At 47.8% G+C, this 21,557-nt stretch overlaps 1 protein-coding gene across 6 annotated transcripts in view; it reads right to left on the bottom strand.

Annotated features, from left to right (window-relative positions):
• HK2 (hexokinase 2) overlaps positions 1 to 21,148 on the bottom strand; it is a 61,239-nt gene extending 40,091 nt beyond the window's left edge. Inside the window, exons 1-2 of one of the 6 annotated variants that reach the window (XM_082356961.1) lie at positions 20,436 to 21,148; positions 1,391 to 1,553 (exon numbers count right to left, since the gene is read on the bottom strand). In XM_082356961.1, coding sequence (XP_082213087.1) covers positions 1,391 to 1,553; positions 20,436 to 20,498 — 226 coding nt within the window. In that variant the 5' untranslated portion in view covers positions 20,499 to 21,148. Of the gene's footprint in view, positions 1 to 1,390; positions 1,554 to 4,937; positions 6,159 to 12,263; positions 12,744 to 19,865; positions 20,020 to 20,435 lie in introns of those variants that run through there. The other 5 variants (XM_082356960.1, XM_082356957.1, XM_082356962.1 and 2 more) reach the window with 5 other exon arrangements.
• Between the last annotated feature and the right edge of the window lie 409 nt (positions 21,149 to 21,557).

A 21,557-nucleotide genomic window follows, 5' to 3' on the forward strand; every position in this document is an offset into this window, starting at 1 on the left:
ACGGTACAAAATCTTGTTAGACGAACCAGGTCCCCAAAGGCTCTCAAGCAAGTAAGCCTCAGGGACACAGACGTGATGGAAACACTGAAGGCATGTGGTGCAAACAAACAAGCCCTGTCCTGTGCCTTTCCCCGCCCCCACCTCTCCAGGGTTTCTCTGCAGATGCAGATGCTTCACCAGCAACCAGCCAGCATTTTGGCCTTCTGTCCTCCCTCCGGTTCTCAGACTCTGTGCTTCCTGGTTCCTCCATCACCCTGGCAGCTGCCCCCTGGGCTCTTTCTCTCACCCTCTATATATAGGTAGCCATCCCACACCCTTCACCCCTCGTGGCCCCAGAGGTACCTCATCTCTAAAATGGAGGGTTGTCATGAGGATTAAATGAAACAAACTGTGTGAAAGTGCTGGCACAACTTAATTCCGTTCCCTTCTCTGAGGATGTTGCCACCCCTGGGCAGCTGGGCTCAACACCCTGGCATCACCTTTGAATCCTCTCTGGTCTCTGCCCACTACATTCCACCAGGGCCATGCCCTATGCTCTACCATCCACCCAGCACCACCCCCCTCCCCCACTCTGCATAAACTGCTGATGATGTGCATTACCAAGACAGTTCTGCTCACACCCCTCAAAAACTTTCAGTTACTCCCCAATGCCTATTACTGAAGAAAGACTCAGTGTTTCAGGCGTGCATGCAAGGCCTTCTGAATCTAGCCCCAACCCACCTTCCAACTTCAGTCTCCACCATGTCCCTTTTCTCCAGTTTAATTAAATCACTTGCCGGGTGGTGCGTCATGAAATAGACTCTGTATCCAAATAAGGGGATAACACAAAGCTTGACAGGTTCTAATTGCACAGTTTCAGAGCCTTTAATACCTTAATATGTACCATGTCTCTTTCACATTCTTCCAAGTTTATTTGGACTTCTAGTAGTCTTTATTCATGGAGTTCAAAACACAGTCTAGAACAATCTATACCACACTGTTTCTCCAACAAGTCTGTGGAATGTGCCAGTTAGATGGGCCCGAGAGTGACTGACATGGCCTAGGGCCGTGACCATATTAGGCACGTTTGTTGTTCATCACTTTCATTGTGTGCAATCTCAGTGAAGCTGTAAAATCCCAAACAGAGCCAAACAGCCTTTCTCAGCACATGGATGGGAAACAAATGGCTGACAGCAGTACCCCGACAGGGCTGACAAAGATTTACTTCTCCCTTGACTGCCAGGACTTCCATTCAAATCCCTCCATGCTTAAGTTAACAAGGGTTGGCTTCTGAGGCTTGAAACCAAAGAACCTTCACTGTTGTATATAGTTCTTTGGGTCCCTAAGTAAAGTTACCCAAATCTCTCCCAGGCAATGGAGCACCCAGAGCCTTCCCCCGGGGGTATAATACCTGTCCCATCTGGAGTAGACCTCACAAAGGTAGGCAGCATTTTTACTGAAGCAGTGGGGTGGGTGGTAGCTCCAAGCCCTTTCTCCATCTCCTTGCGGAACCGCTTAGCAATCTCCAGAAGGGTCTCATCAGAAAGACGCATGTGGTAGAGATACTGGTCAACCTGAAAGAGAGGAAAATGAGAGTAGCAACCTATATGTTAAATGAATTATGGTATGCATCTACATCATGGAATGCCACTCAGCTCCTCAAAAGGATAAAATCTGTTATCTACGGAAGGTTATTATTAAAGACCATTTAACCAGACTCTATGACAGGACTTTGTATTTAAAAAAAAAAAAAAAAAACCTCAACTAAAAATTTAAATTAAATTTTATTTCTGGAGAATGTTAAAGACCAGGGGAAAGGCCAATTAGGGAAAAGAAGAGTTCTTTTCAGAAAGGTTGAGTTTAAATGCCTATGACAACATCCCTGGAGCTGGGGTTCATTACTGGCCCACATCTCTGGTCCTCCCCCACACTCATAAGGCCAGTCATGCCAACCTTATTACCCCTCACCACAGGCCAAGCAGCCATAGCCTCTTGCCTGGACTAATAAAATCCCCGATTCTACAATACTTTTACCTCTTCTATCCATTTTCCATCCCCAGACAGACTACTATTCCCCTGCTTAAAACCTTTCAGTGACTTCCCGTTGGCACCAAACCCTAAATCCTCCCAAGGCCCTACCTATATAGCCAGGCCTCTCCCACTCCCCATCTTACTGTGTGCCTCTGCACTCCTTGTGCAGATCAGCCTTGGTTCAGTCCCCCAACTCACCCAACTTGCCCTTCCCTGCCTAGAAGACTGTTCATGCAGGCCCCACAGCTCCTCACCCTGCTCTTCATCTGCGGATCCCTTATCAATCCTTCGGGCCTCTCTGCACGGAGGCCTTCTCTACTCTCCCTAATAAAACAGTCAAGCTCCTTCTCTACTCTGCCTAATAAAACAATCAGGCTTCACTGTTTTTTCCGCAAACTCAGACTTTTCCCTTCACAACACCATCCCCAATTTGGAAATACAAATTTATTACTTTCCATATCATAAGCACCAAGGGCAAGAAGAACCATGACTATTTGTTCACGCTTGCATCCCTGGAGCCTAGCACACTGCCTGACACATTAACAGAGGCTCGATACACGTGGTAAAGCAACCTCCCCCATCCTCAGAGGCAGAGGCAGCTCTCCCTAGTCATTTCATTTATCTTGATTCCAACATAAATTTACAAGAACTTTTCCCAGATTTAACACCAGGAGAAGGAAAAACAACAGGAGTCCCCCTCAGACAGTCTGCTTCTTGAAAGCTCTCATCTGCCCTGGCTATGGATATTCCCAATTTTCTCCTATCAGGAAGAGGTCTGATAGAAATCCATCCAAGAAGGCACACAAGTTTCCACAATATCCCTGTTCTCAGCAGCAGTGTCCAGGACAGGTAAGGCTGCTGGCCACAAAGGGTAGGCGTAGAATCAGGACCCTTGGACCAGGCCATAGCTGTGCCCTCAAGGTATGAGGGTGGTGGTCCTGGTACTCCCAGCCTCATCAGCAGACTGGGGGACCAGAAGGGACCCTGGTCTTCCCAGCTTCAAAACTCCAGGATTCCCAAGGGCAAAGCTTGGCCGATGACCACTACCACTGCTCGTCATGCAGGGTTTTAAATTTGCAGAAATGAGGATTTCCCCAAATTCCCTTGCTGCCAGCTTTTATTAAAGATCCACAGCAGACATCTAACTCCATTGGTCTAAACCAGGACGACTCCAACCATCCATTCTGTTTTCTGATTTCAGGCCCCTGGCACCTCGATTGCCTTGAGCCCACTGTCTGCCTCAGCCTCCTAGGGCTGTGGGCCACCAGCCCCCACCCCAAGCTGGGTCACTGATCTGGGCTTCCTACACTCCTGGGGAGCCAGGGTGCTCCTGAGGAGGCTGGCCTCCCCCACAGTGACATTTGAGGCTCCCAGGAGGAAAAAGCATACAGCCTCAGACAAGTTCCCTCCCTATTGGTGCAGTGGGAGACAAATCGCTGGAGACTCTGAGCCCAAGGCAACTTAAATCACCCCAGAGGCCTCCTGTTCCAGACCCAATGACGCCTGGGCTGGCCCAGGAACACTACATTATGGCTTACGCATCTCAGTGCTAGCATACAAAGTCCCAGCCACCAGACCAGAGGCCAGTGCCAAGCCACGTCCAGGTACAGCCTGAGATGCCCTCAGAGGCAATAGTAATAACAGCAAACCCTTCAGCAAAACCTGTTTTCAAGGTTTTATACCCATTAACTCATTTAATCCTTATAACAGCCCTGTGAGGTAGGTAGTGTTATCTCCTCCATTCTACCAAAAGGCAAAGGCAACATGCCCAAAATCACACAGGTGCAAAAAGCTAAGCCAGGACTGGACAGGGCAGCCCAGCTCATCTGTGCTGTTGCCTGCTCTGCTTGATGAATGCCCCTCTCTGCTGAACAGCAGGGTCTATACAGGCCAAATGGCACTACAGCACATTCAGGCTGGCCATGTCCACTAAAAGGCCATCTTCTACTCCAGTCATCCCACCACACAGATATGAAGGGCAAACAGTGGAGGGCATGGCCCATGGGGCTGCCCTGGCAGATCAGAAGGCAGCAGACATATCTCTGGACATTATCATGAGTTTGACACATGACTAAGTTGGAGCTCCCACATTACTACTTTCCCAAAGAGAAGAGAGGTCCAGAGGCCTCACTGCCACCCACCCCCACCTCCATGGATGGCTCTGGATGTTGCAAAGGAAGCAAGAGAGTTCCTGTGTGGGAAAGCAAAGCCTGTACTGCCTTGTTAAGAGGCTACACTGTCACTTCTTGGAGTGTGAGGTCACATGCACAAAAGAGCAAATGTGGAATGGCCATAATTCTACAGCGGCCATGCTTTATTTAACTTTGATGTTTAAACTGCTACAAGGCTTGTTGGAAATCCAGTCTTAACTCTCAAAGAACCTAACACGTTAAACAGTCAGACTTTACTCAAATCATGTTGCCCTTTACCCAAGAGATTATAATCATCTTTCAGTGTTCAGTGACAGATGAAAACGATGATGATGATGATTGTTACAGTAGCTAAACATTTACCAAGCATTTCTTACCTGCCAGAAACCATCCTATGGGTTTACTGACTTGACTTCCATTGTTCTTTTGTAATACTTCTACATCCCTGTTTTACAGGTCACTTGGTGAGGGGCAGAACTAGGATTCAAACTGAGGTGTCCGGCTCTAAAGCCAGGCCCTTAGGACCACCACTGTCGCCTTTCCTGTGGACCCTCTTAGTGCAGGAGGGCACTCCCTGCCCTGTTGTTTCTTGGATGACCTCAGTGCTTTGATTTCCTCTCCATCAGATGAGACTAAGAGAAAGGATATGGGACAGCTATGAAAAATGCAACTATAGCACCTTGGCCCAAACTTCTTCTCTTTGGGCCATGATGATGGGCATGATGATGTATCCACCCTGAGTTTCTTAGGGCCACTCAGGAAGGGATGATTAATCACCTGATGTTACAGCTTCTTAAACACACCACTGAGGCCCACCTAGCCTTGGTCAGCACTGCTGTGTTGAGTGAAGGGTAGCCAATGGAAGCAGAAGTCAGAAACAAGAAGCAGTCTCCATACAAAGACCTTTTTCCTGGATTGGGAAGGAAGGAAATGCATTTGGCATAATCCTGCCAACTTTCACTCACAGTGCAGCCAGAGGGAGGGAGCACAAGGAAGGCGCAAAGTCATGGGAGAATGTCATTAATGTTACCAAATGTAAACAGCATAGTAAGACTATGGCTAAAAAATACTAACTCTTAGAAGGGATCTTGGGGTAATGTGAGTTCAAAATCCCACTGAACATAGCATTTGAGTTTATCTAGTTTGTCCCTCTTACCCCAATAGTCATCAGGCCTAGGTTTGAATGCTTCCAAGCATGACAGGCTCACCACTTCTCAAAGTTGGTTAGCTTCTACGGTTGGTCAGCTCTAGTTATTAGAAAGCTTTTCCTCAATCTGAGATAAATCTACTTTCTGATAATTTCCATCTATTCTCTATTCTGCCACTTGGGGTAATAGTTCCCAAACTTGGCTGCACGTTAGAATGACACATTAAGAATTCCAAAGATCTATTCCAGACTAATCAAACTGACACCTTTAGGTCTGTCTGGGTGCTCAAACATCTCCCCCTCTCCTTTGGCTGGTATCCACCATGTCAATAATGTAATAATGATGGGCTATGTTCTGGTCAACACTGCTCAAGGTCATTTTTACCACTTTCTGCCTGGGATCTTTGAAAGTCATTACTTAAGACATTAGGCTAAAGTGTGAAATAACCCTGTGTGGATTCTGGGTGCTGGCAGTTGGAGAGACAAACCCTGTACTTGTTGGAAACAAATTTCAGTTGTTGGAAACTATCAAAGTAGAAACATTCAAGCCAACCCTTATTTAGTAGCTGGTTGTGGTGAACTACAGGCTGTGGCATCAGAAAAATCAGTGTTCAAATCCTGGCTCTAGCATTTGTACAGGTGTCTGAGTCCCAGTTTCCTCCCTCTAAAATGGGAGAACTAGGGCTCACAACAGAGTCACTGGCATAAATGAGGTGACGTATGTAAAGCTCTCCATCTATCTAACCTTTTATTCCACCCGTTTTCCTCTTCTTCTCCCAGACTCATCTCTGCCAAGTGGCACCCTCAGAGGATCAAGGACATTTCTTAACCCTATTTCATCATATTGGGGGTTAGCAAAACAGGGGCTGGTTCCCCAAATTGCTCCTTCTCTTTCTGCGGTGGGTGTGTGGCCTATCACACTGGGCTGCTCCTCTTTAAATCTCTATCAGGAATAAAGAAGGAAAGGAGGGGGCATTCCAGGCTGGGGAAACAGAGGCAGGCCAGAAGCAAAGCCTGGCTGAGGTATGGGAAGGCCACTTGCCTACCCAGAGACAAGGGACTAAAGACAGATAGTAGTTTTAGATACATCTATTTAGCAATCTTCAGATTAGAACTTCCTCATTGGGCAATTCTGGTCAATTTCTTTCTTCCCATAACATACCAGTCCATGCCTGCCTCCTCTACAGAACTGTGGTACGTACAGGCAAGAGAAGTTCTAAAGAGAAACTGAAAACAAGCAGGACCCTTTGGGGCCTTCCCAGGTACAAAAGCCTTTCCGAGTCCTGGTTCATGTTTGTAGGAAAAAGGCTTCAGCCTCCTAGACTTTCGCAGAGTTCTAAAGGGCAGATTCAAACAGTTACTAACTAGGGAAGGGAGGGAATGCAGAAACAAAGGAGGAGCAGTCAAGAAACAATAGTGCAGCGATAAAGCAGAGTCCTGGTTCCTCCTCAAGGGATACACATAACAATTACCTCTGAGTTCTTCTGCAAGAACTAAGGCCCCCATCCAGATGGAGGATGGGAACTTCAGGCTCAGCACAAGATTCCTGGAGCACCGCCCAGTTACCTCACCACCAACCAATCAGAAGAAAGTCACACACCTTGCAGCCCTCACCCCAAAATTTGCCTATAAAAACTCTTCCCTGAAAACAATCAAGGGAGTTCAAGTCTTTTAAGCACAAGCCACCCGTTCTCCCTGCATGGCCCTTGCAACAAACCTTTCTCTGCTCCAAACTCCAACATTTCGGTGTATTTGGCCACACCGTTTGTCGGGCACATGAACTTATGTTCAACAACAAAATTAACCCCATACTATTTATGAAATAAGATAACACCCCAAACGGAAAGCCCATCTCTTTAAGTGCCCACAGTTTCCTCCAGACTAGCACTAAAGAGGGGAAACTGTGTCATAGCAATGAGGCAAGGAATGGAGGAAGCAGAAGATCACCCTTGTAGAGGCTCCACTTCAAAGTGTGCAGTGGCTCAGGTGTGGCAGACACAGCCCCAGCCTGGTATGAGGAAGCCCAGAAAGGAAAGCCTGGAGGTGAGAGCCAGAAAGGAACCTCAGAGAAACTGAGGTCAAGGTAACAGCCTTGACTAAGGTCACAGAGTTGACACTAGAATCTGGATCACCCAGATCCCTTACTCTATTGTCAGAAACAATAAACGATAATCCTACCCCCAAGCATCCCCAAGGGCCTATATCATCTTGCAGGCCAATTTCAGTTGAATGGCTAGTGACCTTCCCTGGATTGTGAGGACACCCTATCTGGTCCAGTGGGAAAATGGTCCTGATCAAACTACTTACATCCAGAAAAGAACAATATTCCAACGTTGAGACTTTGTTATATAAAGTGCTATAAATCCTACCTTGAATACCTTAAGAGGTCTCAAAGGAAAGTGTAGAAGAAACCTTAAATTTCAACATCTAAATCTGTAAGATTCCTATCATACAACCCCTGAATAGCTGACCCCAGATTCTCTCATTTTATAGCCTATGTTGAAAACCAAATACACGCAAAGCACTATAGTATACAGGAACATAATTTAAAAAGAAATCAGTTGTGGAGATGGATAGTGGTGATAGTTGTAGAACAATGTGAATGTACTTAATGCCACTGAATTGCACACTTTAAATATACATACAGTTGACCCTTGAACTACACAGGGGTTGCAGTTCCAACCTTCACACAGTGGAAAATCCACAGTCGGCACTCCTTATACATAGTTCCGCATCCAACCAACCGCAAATCATGCAGTAATGTAGTACTATAGAATATATTTATTGAAAAAAATCCAGATATAAGTGGACCCATACAGTTCAAACCCATATTGTTCAAGGGTCAACTTTATACACACGCACACACACACACACACACACACACACAAATGTTTTTTAAAGTTTTTTAAGAAATCAGGATTCCTGTTCTCTAGGACTTTACAAGATAGCACAGAACTCAACTCATTATAGACTCAATCAATGTCTCCGAAATGAATAGAGGGATGGGTCTTAGGAGATAAGAAAGGCAAGAACAATGCAAAGCAGCCCATGAGAAGTGTCACATGTATGAGTAAGTGGCCTGTGAGACTGGCATTCAGGGGAGATTTCTTCTGGGCTAAGAACATACATATCCAACATACATGTCGTTGGATGTATGTTGACATGGAGACAGTAGGGAGATCATGTGAAAAGGCTCAGAAGGTGTGGGCAAGCCCAGGATCCTAGAAGGAGGTTATGAACTTTAGAACCAGAAAGCCACTCATCTCACTACATTGCATTAGCTCCGTATTGCAATGCCTTCGTATTAGTATGATTTAATCCTATCACCTTTAATCATGGGAAGGAAGAATCATAAAGATCATCCCACTGTGTAAAGTTGCTGTGCTGTTCACTGATCAGTCAATTCTCTTTAGGGTTTAGTGTCAGGAGAAAGTCTGGCTGCCCAGAGTCACTGTGCTTCCTGCTACAGGCCAATGAAATTAAAACAACTGACTCAAGGAGAGCTGTCCTGGGCTTCCCTTGGTGGCGCAGTGGTTGGGAATCCACCTGCCAAGGCAGGGGTTGCGGGTTCGAGCCCTGGTCTGGGAAGATCCCACATGCCGCGGAGCAACTAAGCCCGTGCACCAGAACTGCTGAGCCTGCGCTCTAGAGCCAGTGAGCCACAACTGCTGGGCCCACGTGCCACAACTACTGAAGCCCACGCACCGCAAAGAAGAGTGGCCCCCACTCGCCGCAACTAAAGAAAAGCCTGCGCACGGCAATGAAGACCCAAAGCAGCCAAAAATAAATAAATAAATTTATTTAAAAAAGGAGAGCTGTCTTTTTGCCTTGACTATCAGGAAGCTCAGGGCTCTGTACTTGACTTTAATGAACTAAGTTTTTTGATAATCATTCCTGCCTGTTCCATGACTCTTATTCTAGAAGTCCTTTCAATGAAAGCTGAACCATATCACCTAATCCTTTTAATAAGTAGGCAGAAAATAAATAATACATGATCGAGCAAATGCTCATCAGTCATCCCTACAGAACCCACCCTCCTGGTAGAAGGGTGAATTCAAGTGACAAACTGGATAAGATAGCAACTCCATAAGCATAGTCAGGGCCAAGGACACAGGGACACCCTGAGGCACTATTGCACTGCTGGACTTCTTTCTCCAGTCTTCGGGTATTTCTGATTTAGTACCTAGAACCTTCTCTCCAGGAGATGCTGAATGAACACTAGCTAATTCCTACATTTTAGCTTCTTCTAGACCTCAAGCAGACCAACTGACTGAATTTTAGCATTCCTAGCACTCGTGTTTTCGTCCTAAAGATACAATCAGGTGTATATATATATATATATTATATATATACACTGTATATATATAATATATATGTATATTATATATATGTGTGTGTGTATATATATATATTATATATATATATATATAATATATCTATATATTAGACCAGACTCCAAGGATCCAACCTAGCCTCCTAGAAAGAAATTTAGGAAGGACCACACCCTCTTGAAGTGAAGGGCTTTGACTAGTGTCATCTGCTTTAATTCAACTATAGTCAAAACAGGGTTAGAGAGGCAGGGGCAGGGTACTATATACAGCAATGAGAAGGCACTACTTACCATCACATGCAACTACATATATAGATGAATCTCACAATATAAAGTTGGGTAAAAAAAGCCAGATACAAAAGGGAACAGATCATATGAGTCCATTTATAGTAAGTACAGAAACAGATCTATGCCGGTAGAAGTCAGGATAGTGATTATATTTAGTGGGGGGTATACCTGCTATTGTTGGTAATAATTTGTTACTGGATCTGGGTGGTGGTTACGTGGTGTGTTCAGTTCTCTAGGTAAATTATACTTCAATTTAAAAACATAGGAAGGAAAAAGAACAAGACACTGACTAGGCCCTAGTCTACCTACTCACATGGTAGGGCCAAAGAGGTCAAATCAGAGGGGAAAGCCATAACCTAAATGCAGCCATACACAGCCTTCCAATGACTCTATGTGCTGACACATGCTTGCAACTTAGTTTCAAAAGAATTTCATATCTTCCATTATTCCTTTGCCAGTGTTTTACTGCAAATCTTTGACAAGGAAACCAAGGTTTGAAGAAGCTTCCCCAAACCATAGGCCAAAGTCCCTGACAGGACCCATAACATCCAGTGGCCAGATGAGTGCCCTAACCTCGGGCATAGGTGTGCCCACACAGGAAAGCTAGGTAACTGCTGTCAGTGGCCTCATTAATGATAATGTCTTCACAGACTCCTCCTGGGAGGACCAAGATTGTGCAAAGAGCAGCAAGTTTATCCTGTAATGTGGCCAAGCCAAGGCCAGATGTTTCCGATAAGATTTAAAAAAAAAAAAAAAAAAAAAGGATGAATTGGGGAGGGAAAGACACAGCAGATCCTGGATTCTTTAAGGCTCCTGTCCTCTGAAACGCAGCTAACAAAGTGACAGATCTGCCTCGACACTTTTTTCAGATGGGACAAGGCGGACCCCCACTAGGGTGGCGCGCCACCTCAGGGAGATTCCAGATGACGCACTGCGTACTCACATGCCTGGAGCAGCGCAGGGTGAGTGTGGAGCTCACTGAGGAGGCTTACACAGCACTCCTCCAGGATCCTGTTGCACCGTGAGTCACAGAGTTTCCTGTTCTTCCAGTTCTTGGGCTGCATCGAGTTACAGCCAGACAGACCTCAGGCAGTAGCACCTGTCTGGGGTCCAGGAGACAGGCATTTGGGACGCCTGTCCCGGGACCCTCCTATCCTCAGACTATGGGGCAGCAGTGCAAAGGAATAATATGTCCCCATTCGCCCGCACATAATGATTGAGCACTAAATTGAGTGTGCCAGCGCCAGGTGCTGAGGATACCAGGATAAAGAAGACCCTTCTGCCTGCAAGTGTTCAGTCTATTTGGTGGGAGGCAAATATGTCAACAAGTTATTATAAACTGAAGGAGTAAGGACAGAGAGTAAGCAGTTTCTTTCACTATAATAAAAGACAGATTTACAATCACTTAAATCACTCACATCAGTACAATTCTGAGGAGTCTTTGTCTTGAAAAGGTTAAACATATGTGTTAACCCCATGCCTAGAATGTTCTCCTACTCTGGTCTAACAAACTCCCACTTGTCCTTCAGGGCCCAGTACAAACGGCCTCTCCCCAAATACCTTCCCCAAATTCCCAGCTGGTTATACTAACACACTTATGACACTTGTGTCTCTTGCTCTCACTGGTCCCAGAGGACTAAAAGGCACTGACTACATGGTCCCAACTTCATATTTGTGATGCCAGAGCTATCTCAGTACTGAGATACAGTAGATGCTCAAGACCTATTTGTTATGGTGACATCAAGGGGTGACGGGAACGCCGAGGAGAAGAGTGAGAGAGTAACTTGGGTGAAGGGGAAGAGCTGGCTACTGCAGACTGTCCAGGTGCTCAGAGCCTGGCCTTGTTCTTCAGGCCTGGGCCCACACTGCATGTGATCCTGGCAGCAGCAGAGTTTCCTCCCAATCTACCTGGCTGCCCTGGCCAGTACCCCAGATCCCTTAGGGGTCGAACTCTGCCTCCCCTGGCCAGTCCCATGTCAGGGACCAGAGTCTGCCCCTGAGCCTATATGCCCACAGGGGCATCTGAACTCCCCACTCTTGTCTGCTGCCAACTGTCCACCTGCTGGACCAAATCACTTTGGGTCTGTCTCTTTGTACCATGTCCAGCCCCAGACCTTCCCAGTCTGCTCTACCCACCCCAGACACACCCACCATAAACAGGGCAACCATATATCCCAGTTTGCCCAGGACAATCTGTTTACAGTGTGGTAGCAGCATAACTGCTAACAGTGTCCCCTTTTGCTCTCAAAAGTAGCCCAGTTTGGACAATAAATTATAGGGTCACCTTAGGTACAGGCCACAAAGCAAATCCTGTTCATGGTTCTTGGGGAGCCCATACCTGAATGATGAGAAGAGCTCATCCTATGCCAATGGTGCTGAAAGGAAACTGGGTTTCCTTTCAGGAAATGGTGGAGAAACTGGGTTCTTGGCTGGTCCCTTAGTACATGGCACCTGGTTTCCTCAACTGTAAAATAAAGGGTTTGGACGAGATGATCTCAAAGGTCCCTTCCCAACTGACCCCGGACTGATAACCCCATGAAACTGAAAGACAACTGGCTATCTCCAGTTGTCCCAGGCAGCCCCACTAAGGGCTGGGCTCTGGAATCATACTGCTTGGGTTTGAATTCTGGCTTGCCCTTGAGCAAGGTACTGTCCCTTTCTGTACCTTGGTGTCTTCATCTGAATAATAGGTAATAATAATGTCTACCCTGGAGGGCTGCCTGAGGATGACCTGAGTTGTAGTAGAGTTCATAGACAGAGCCCAGCACTTCGTAAGTGGTGTACATGTTTGTTATTTTAAGACCTTTGGGAATTGAGGGGAAAAGAGAACTGGTGGGACATGGCTGGAAGGCTTCATTAGAAGGGGTTGAGACAGGAAAATATGGGAGGAAGCAGGAGGAACTTTTGTCCCTCAAATGGGAAAAAGGAAGCAGGAGGAACTTTTGTCCCTCAAATGGGAAAAAGGAAAAGTGACAGCTTCAAATTCCCTTACTTAGCCCAAATTAAAGCTGTCCAATGGCTTATCTAGTTTCATTCCTTTTTCAGACAATATGGAGATGCCAGAAGGAAGAGGTTGGGAACAAGACTTTCCAAGAACATAGACCATCTCCAGGCCTCCAGGGCAGGGCTGCTGAGCTGAAGGTGAGAAGAGGCAGGAAGTCTGGGTGAGGTGGGTGGGCACCAAGGGTTCCCAGAGCCAGGTTCTCAGGCCTGACGCACTCTCCAGGGAAGGACTATTAAGGAATTGCTTAGAGATCCACAGACAAAAGTGCAAAAAGCATGGCACTTCAAGGAAAAGGAGATTGTCTAGCTCCTGCTCCCATGGAAACAAGGCCAAGACTCCCAACCAAGTTTGGACAAGACAAAGGCTGTACAGGGATGGGGGGAGTAGAGTGTGGGTTCCACAGAGAGGGTCCTCTCTGGCTTTGTCAAGAACCCCAAGCACCTCAGTGTCAGAAGGGGCCACACTAGACAGCCCAGAGTCTATATATGAGGGGCAAAGAGCTCTCTGCTGAGAACCAAGATGGCCAGGGACTCTCCATTCAATGTGCCAGAAAATGTGAGAATGACTATTCCCTTCATTGAAACTCCAGGGGTCAGTTGGACTGAAACCTACCATGACCCGGTCTTATGACTCAACAGCACTGGGCACCTCAAGTGGTTCCCCCAGTGGGAAGTCAGAGTCTGGGGCAGATGTGAGGAAGTGTGAGCAAGCATCTCATTGGCCAACTTCAGCATAAGTGGCCTCAGCAACTGCCATTGGAGCCTCTGTGATTCTGCCCTCCAGGGGAGGTACCGACAGGGAGCGGACTAGACTTCTACAGGGAAAAGGGGTTGAACAAATGCTGTGACTATTCAGTGCAGCTGTGTCTCTCATGACTTCCCAAGGAGGACGCTTCAAGCTGAGGTGTACCAAAATGCCCCAGGCATCCCAGAGACGCCCCCCTCCACCCAATGGGGATGCTGTATCCCCAGAAGGCCAGAAGGAAAGCAAGTTAGAGGAAGAGCTCAAAAATGGGTCTCCTATACCCAGGAAAGAGAAGGTTTTAGAAGTTGGACAGGGCAGTGAGGAAGCTTCCTTATTTCTCAGATTTAGGAACTTTCCATCCTTCTGTCGGCCCTGTCCTCTGCTCTAATCCAACATCAGACAGAGAACATAAATGGGCCAGAACCTATATGCCCTAAAAGTCCTTAGGAAAAAAGAAGCGGGGCCTCTTTTGCTTCTGCCCAGATGGATAGCGCAGTCAGGTATCTGAGAGTGTGTCTATCTCTATGTACTAATATTTGACACATAAAGTGTTGACTATGTAGCAGGCACAGCTCTAAGAACTTCACATATATTCACTCTCTCTTAAATCCTTACAAAGACCCTATTAAGGTGTTATCCACTCACCATTTTACAAGTGGAAGAAACTGAGGCCTAGAGAGGTTAAATAACTGGCCCAAGTTCACACAGCTGGTTTGTGGTGAACCAGGATTCCACCCCAGGGAGCCTGGCTCTACTTCTCAGCACACAGCCTCTCCCAGTGACTGCTGGACTGTCCCTCAGTGGGTACCAACGGCCCCTTCCCTCTGCTCCCTGAGATAGGAGTTCCACCAGCTCACATGCCTGCCTTGTTCAGAAGCCTGGAAGATGCCTGGCCTTCAGGGAAACCCCAGCAACAGCCAGGGTGAGGTTCTCCTGGGGTCAGCTAAGCAAACTTCTCTCCCACTGGCTTCCTGGAGTGCTTACCTTGCCCACATTTTTCTGGTTGAAAACAGAAAAACAGTTACTCAGGTAACCCACACTTCAGCCAGGGGTCATGGACATCTGCTAACTACTGTGGTCTGCAGACCTCACCTTAAATTCATCTTTTGTAAAAGGCCACTTCCCACCATGACTATCCCATGACGTGGCACACTGAGAGCCAAGAACTATGGTCCTAGTTGCAGCTACTACTAAGTAGCTGTATGACCATTAGCGATGCACTATAATACTGGAATGGGGGATAGACCATGTTCTTCTGATGCAGTTTCTCAACCTATAGATATTTGGGGTCAGAAAAGTCTTTTTTTTTTTTTTTTTGGCAGGGGGCCTGTCCTGGGCATTGTAGGATGTTTAGCATTATCCCTTGCCTCTGCTTACTAGATGCAATAACACATCTTCATCCACCTGTCTGTGACAACCAAAAATGTCTTCAGACACCACCAAAGTCCACCTGGGGGATGAAATCACTAATAGTTGAAAACCACTGCTCTAAAGGAGTAGTTAAAAAACAAACAAACAACAACCAAAAAACCCCACAGGCTTCGCCCCTGTAAATTGGGGTAGCGTAAAAACTCTTGCTCTTTATCATAGGCTGGGTAGCCCCTCACAAGATTATCCAGCCCAAAATGTCAATAGCACCGAGGTTGAGAGACCTGCTTTAGAGGTAAGCAGGAACAGCTACCTATGATCTATGGTGTGAGATATTAAGTCGCAGCCAGCGAACTCCGCGATTTGATTTGCCACATCTCCACCCCCATTGCTTTGGAAAGTCAAAGACAGACAACACACAGTGTTGGAAAACAAACCAAACTTGCTGACTTCAAAACTCAACAATGATAATGAGGAACCTGTTATCAAGAGCCATTTTTTAAACCGGAAGTATCTGAACAAAGGAAGCCAGTTTTCTGGGGCTCCTGAGCTCTTTTAATACATCAGATCTCCTTACTATGGCTGCCAGATTTTGAGAAAACTGTTGTGGTTTGTGTTGTTTTGAGTCTCCCTGGAAAAGGGTCCCTAGCTGCCCTCAAACTCCTCAGGGTGCTAGAAAAGTTCAACTTTGAAAAGTGATGTTAAAAAAAAAAAAAACGTTGGCTTTGTCTGAGGAGCCTCAGAGAGAATTTTAATTCATTCAGGGGTAAAGGAAAAAGTGCTTCTTGGCCACGCTCTGAAATAGAAATTTGGCAATACAAAACAAATGGATGATTAGTAAAAGCTACAAAATATTCCTGCTACCATCAGTTGTCTTGGAGCAGGAAAGGGACTTGGTACTAAGATACTAAGTTGAACAAATGAGGCAAATTGTACCTGTCGATGTCAGTTAACTCAGCCAAAATTTATCTTACTAAGGTTTTAATCAGTACTTTACTCCCATACTTTCATCCCCTATCTGAAGATTAATGGCACATAGTAGGTGCTCAAAAAATATCAATCGAGATTCCCTTGAGGTCCCTAATTCCCCATCCCATGGGAATGACTGCCATGACCCTTTAGTGGATGTAAAGTATCTATTTCTGGAGCCTCATCTCACCAGACAGCTGAAAGGTGTCTTAGTCTCAATTTCCCACATAGTAACTATACCCACAGTAGGTTCTCAAAAAACATTAAACTCTTGTCTCTTGGGGGTTCTGTTGAATCTTTCTGCTTCCAAGATATTCTCCCCTCTCATTAACTCCAGAGTTGAAAGCTACCCCTCACTAACGTAGTAAAGAGCCCGGTGAACTATCTTTATTCCAAGATTGTATGTCACCAGTCTGTGTGTGTTAAAATAATCGGTTAATGGCTAAAGGAAGGCATGTATACTTCATTTCACTTCCATGGTTAATCCTGATTCTCATTCTTAAGAGACAAAAATTCTGTATCTTGTATACTATTTATAGCTCAATTAATTAAAAGAATCCTCTAACTCTCCAGACAGGACAAAAACCCTTGATTGCTGGAGGACAGTAAACACCCTTTTTCTCTCTCTCCCTCTCTCTCCCCGCCTCCCTTTCCCCTCAGGATCAGCCTCACGCCACACCTCAGGCCTTGGTGAGGGAATAGCTCACTGTCTTTCCCTCCAAGGGTCCCCCCACCCTTGGATACCCACCCCTTCAACCCAGTACCAGCACCCCCCCCAGCTGCCTCTCACCCTACTCCACTTCCTGCAGCCCTTGCTCCACTTCTTTTCCCAGGAAGGTCCACTCCTTCATTCTTGGACTCACTGAACACCTCACCAGTGGCCACAAACTGGCTATAAAGGTGAACAAATAGGATTCTCCCTGCCCTGTAACTACCAACTCCAATGTATGATGGGATGATACAAACGCCACACAAAAGCACCTAGTGTGACCAGGTGTGACATTTAGAGGAATGGTGATTCAAGTCTTCGGGAATGCAGATAGAGAAGATAAGGCTGAGGTGGGGGGTGGGGTCAGAGAGCAATCAGTATGCAGTGTTTTTTTTTTTTTTGAAGTATATTTGATTTACAATGTTGTGTTAGTTTCTGGTATACAGTAAAGTGATTCAGTTATACATATATATATATACATATTCTTTTTCATATTCTTTTCCATTATGGTTTATTACAGGATGTTGAACATAGTCCCCTGTGCTATATAGTAGGACCTTATTGTTTATCTATTTTATATATAGTAGTTTGTATCTGCTAATCCCAAACTCCTAATGTATTCTTCCCCCACCCCCTTTCCCCTTTGGTAACCATTAGTTTGTTTTCTATGTCTGTGAGTCTGTTTCTGTTTCATAAATAAGTTCATTTGTGTCATATTAGATTCCACATATAAGTTACAGTACGCAGTCTTTTGAAATGATCCAGTCTGGCTCCAGAGACTGGAAACAAACCCTAGGAGGCCTCTGAAGTAACCCAGAGACCAGATGACCGAGGTAAAGCAATCAGAAAGGAAAGTCAGTGAAATGGGTCCAGGGCTCCCAGTCAGAATAATCAGAGGGTACTGGTGCCACTAATCTGACCAAGAGAAGAGCTAGCTGCATTTCTGGACATGCTGGGTGAGGGTGCTGCCAGCATCCAAGAGTGAACACAGACATGGGCCAGGATGGGGTCTTCCGATGGTCCCAGAGGCAGGGGGTGTGGTCAAGAGCATGGGTCTCTGGAGCCCAAATGCATGGCTTCAATTTCCAGCCTTTACAAAAAAGCTAGTGACCTTGAACAAGTCACTCTGTGCCTCAGCTCCTTACCGGTAAAACAGGGATGCTGATAATAGTATCTGCTTCATGGTGTTGTTATAAATGTTAATGAGCAAACATATGTAAAGAGCTTAAAACCACCTGGTACACAGTAAATGCTATATGTGTTTGCTCCTGAGTTTCAAAGTGTCAATCAGCACAAAACACTGGGCTTGTCTATCAGGGGACAAGTGATTCTGATGGGGCTAGTTTTGGGCAGGTGAACCTAAACTTTCCCTGCCTCAGACTACAACCCAGATTATGTAAAATGATAGGGATTTCAGAAGAGTTCAAATCAAGGCCTTCTCAAAAGACTGTAAAACTCAAGCTTCAACCTTCTCTCCTGATTCTTCCTTCTAGTAGCAACTTTAAAAGATGCTTCCAAAATATTCTCTATGATTCTCTCCCTATTTCCTAACTGGTGCTGGAAACAGGCAGCTTTGCTCACCTAAGCTGGGAGGCTAAGTCCCAGCTTCCACACCTGCTGAGTTAAGGCCTGACTCAATTCTGCCCCCATTGGTAATTTGGAGGAAATACACCCAAGTGTCCCTGAGACACTTGACAGGCTGCAAGTGTAGAGAAGACTACAAGAAAGACCTTTTCACATTGCTGTGCTTAATCATCACAACTCCCTAAAGTGAAGAAGGTTGCTGTTGTCATCCCTGTTTTACAAAAAGAAATTGGCGGTCCAAAGAAGCAAAGTGACTTGCTCAGAGTCCTGTGGTTAATAAACCACAAAGCAGAGATTAGAACTCATTTCTACATACCCTGGTTAATTCTCTTTCCAGTTTGGAACTAAAGCTATGACCCCTCCCCATTCCAGGCCAGGAAGGTTCCAGTCCTAGCCTCCATCCTCTGGTTTGGGGGAGGGTAAATTTGTGGTCCTAGGTTCCTTCCTCTGGACAGGGGGTGAGTAAATTTAAATGTCCTGGGGCAATATTCACCCAACTGAGAAGATCTCTCCTGAATTAATGGTCCTCCAGCTTTGTATTCTAGAACTTGCCAAGAGATGACAGTCACAAGGGTTAACTCACTTCTTGGGCAAAGAAGCCCAACGAAGTTGCCAAGGTCCTGCCGGATCACAGACACGTTCTTAAATAAACTGAATTAAAGTGCAGAGCAGAGCCTCATCCCAGGATTGAGTTAGAAAGTAACAGCCACTTACAAGCAGAGTAAAACTCAACTAAACCAGCGGCCCTCTGCTCCCTACTCCAGTCTGAGGCTAAGTAATGTCATGGTATTTGGGTTCATCTGCCACGGCTTTGAAAACACTGTGATGGCAACCCACCTTCCTCTCCTTTGCTCTCAGGATTCCCAGAATGGGAGTATGAGCAGGTCGCCCCACAGAAAGATAATGTCAAAACATTTGCCCAAAAAATGTGTTCCCATTGAGATACAGAAATCTCAAGTATGTAATTGAGCAATGCTCTGTCATTGACTCACAGATCTGGACACCCTCCACCCCCGCCCCAGCCCACCCTCTCGTCCCAAGTCCTAGCTGAGGCCCAGGGCCAGGAGCCAATCCCGAAATCCCAAGCGTTTCAGAAACTCAATTCTCCCCAGAGAGCGCCTGGGGCCCAGCCTAGCCCCACCCCCTCTCCATACCCAGAGGCACAGAGAGCGAGGCTCCCCGGCGGGGCCAGAGGCTTTGTCTTACGTAAAAGACCTGGCCCGAGCAAGAGCTCGGACTTAGGCGGGGTGCTGCTGAGACATAAGTGGGCAGACAGGTCGGGGCTTACGACAGGGAAAAGCTCGTTTTCAGAAGGACAAAAATCTCCAGGAAGACGGCAAAGAGGGGAAAACGGGGTGTTGGTCCTCTCGGAGAAACTTTTAGGTACACCAGAAGTAACATCCCAAGTCCGCCCCCCATTTGGAGGCGGGCCCGAGGATGGGGTACTCAAGGCGGGGCGGCCCCGAGGCAGGCGCTGGGAATGGGCGTGGGGGGGGGGGGGCTACGCCCCTCGCGGAGCCACAGTTCCGGGGAAGGGGTGCGGCGGGCGGAGTTTCTCTGACCTTTTCCCAGCTTCTTCCCGCGTGGTCTTCTCCCCAAGCCCACCTCCTCAAGGCCGTGAGGAACGCTAGGGGGAATCGTAGGTCCCCAAAATGTGGTCCTTTAGCGCGGGAGGAACCCAGGCAACCCCGTGCGGCAGCGGAGCCTTCCCCCAACACCCCCCCCCCGCCACGATTCTCCCCACGTGCTCTGGCCGGAACTCAGGCAGCGAAAGGGGGGCTCCTCCCACGTGGGCCCAGCAGTCAAAGACTACGTGCCGGGTGGCCCGCCCCTCCAAAAAAAAAAAGCGCGAGCGCGTGCAGGGCCGCAGAGAGGGAGAGCCAAGCGGTGCGCGAGCCCCGGAGCCTCGCACGCGCGCACACGTCTGCCCGTGCCTAGCGGACGTGGCTCCTCCAGCCCAGGACTTTCCCCGCCGCGCTGATATTTTCCGCGTCCGCGGCCCGGAATGGGGAGGAAGCGGGTCCCCGCAGGGTCTAAGAGGAGAGTCCCAGCCGGCCGGGACCCCGGAGAGAGGGCCGGGGACAAAGCAACGGTGTCAGGCGAGCCAGCCGCCCCCGCCCGCGCTTACTTACCTTCTGCACTTGGTCATGGTTGAGCTCCGTAAAGAAGTAGGCGAGCAGATGCGAGGCGATCATCCTGCCGCGGCCCGACGACGCCGAGCTGGGAAACCGAGGCTGGAGCGCGTGCGGGGGAGGAGGGCGGCGCGGTCTGATCGCTTTGTACCCGGGCTTAGAGGCCCGGTCGGGAGCGGTGAGTCCGGGAGGTACACAAAGAAGGCACACGATGGCGCGCCCAGCTGGAGGGTTTCGGGTCTCTAAAAACAGATTTTGATAGTCACAACTGCTGAAGGACCAAGAATCACTCCCAGCGACGTGCTGGGATGCCCCACTGTCAAAGTACTAACTTCAGCCACAGAATCACTAAGGCTCAACTTGAGAAGAACAGCAGCTTGGCTCCACTAGGGCGACAGGACCTCTCCGGCTCACACGCGCGCTGCTCTCGCCCGCGGATCTTCTCGGCTCGGTGACACGCTGGTGCTAGCGGCGGCCCGGGACTCCTGCGCTGGAGTTTCGTGCAACAATGTGGCTTATTGAGGGGTTACCGGCTCGCGGGCCGCCGGGTCAGTGACGCGCGCACGCCCATTGGCTGCGCGGGGAGGGTGTGTGCGCCCACGGGCCGCCCGCCGCCGCGGTGCAGCCAGTCAGAGCGGACGGCCCGCGGGCGCGGCCGCTCAGACACCCGAGCCGGCAAGCTGGAGGGGCGCGCCCGGGGCTGGGGGAGGGGCCAGGCAGCATGGATGAGACGTGTGGTCCGTGGCAACAGGCTGGGGCGGAAAGGCGCATGAGCCACCGCCGCGTCAGGCCCAGCTATGGCGGGGGGGGGGAGGAATAATCACAGACCCGGAGTGTGGGGTGACTGGAAAGACGGGTCACCGGACTTGCACACGCCCTGGGCGGGGAGAGAAACACTGTCTGGCATCTCAGGGTCATGTGAGGGGCCCCCGCTACTGGGTCACATTTCTGAAGCATCTTAGTTCTCACCTATTGTGGCTCCAGGCGTCCGCGCAATGCTGATGCAAAGTGAGCCGCCGCAACTGCTGCTTACTTTATGCCAGGCACCACAAAACTGAATGGATGTGAGATTTACTAACCTCGTTTTACAGATGAGGAAACAGAGCCCTTAAGAGACTTGCC

Source organism: Balaenoptera borealis (genome assembly GCF_965194805.1).
Source record: "Balaenoptera borealis genome assembly, chromosome: 15".
Classification (NCBI taxonomy): Eukaryota; Metazoa; Chordata; class Mammalia; order Artiodactyla; family Balaenopteridae; genus Balaenoptera; species Balaenoptera borealis.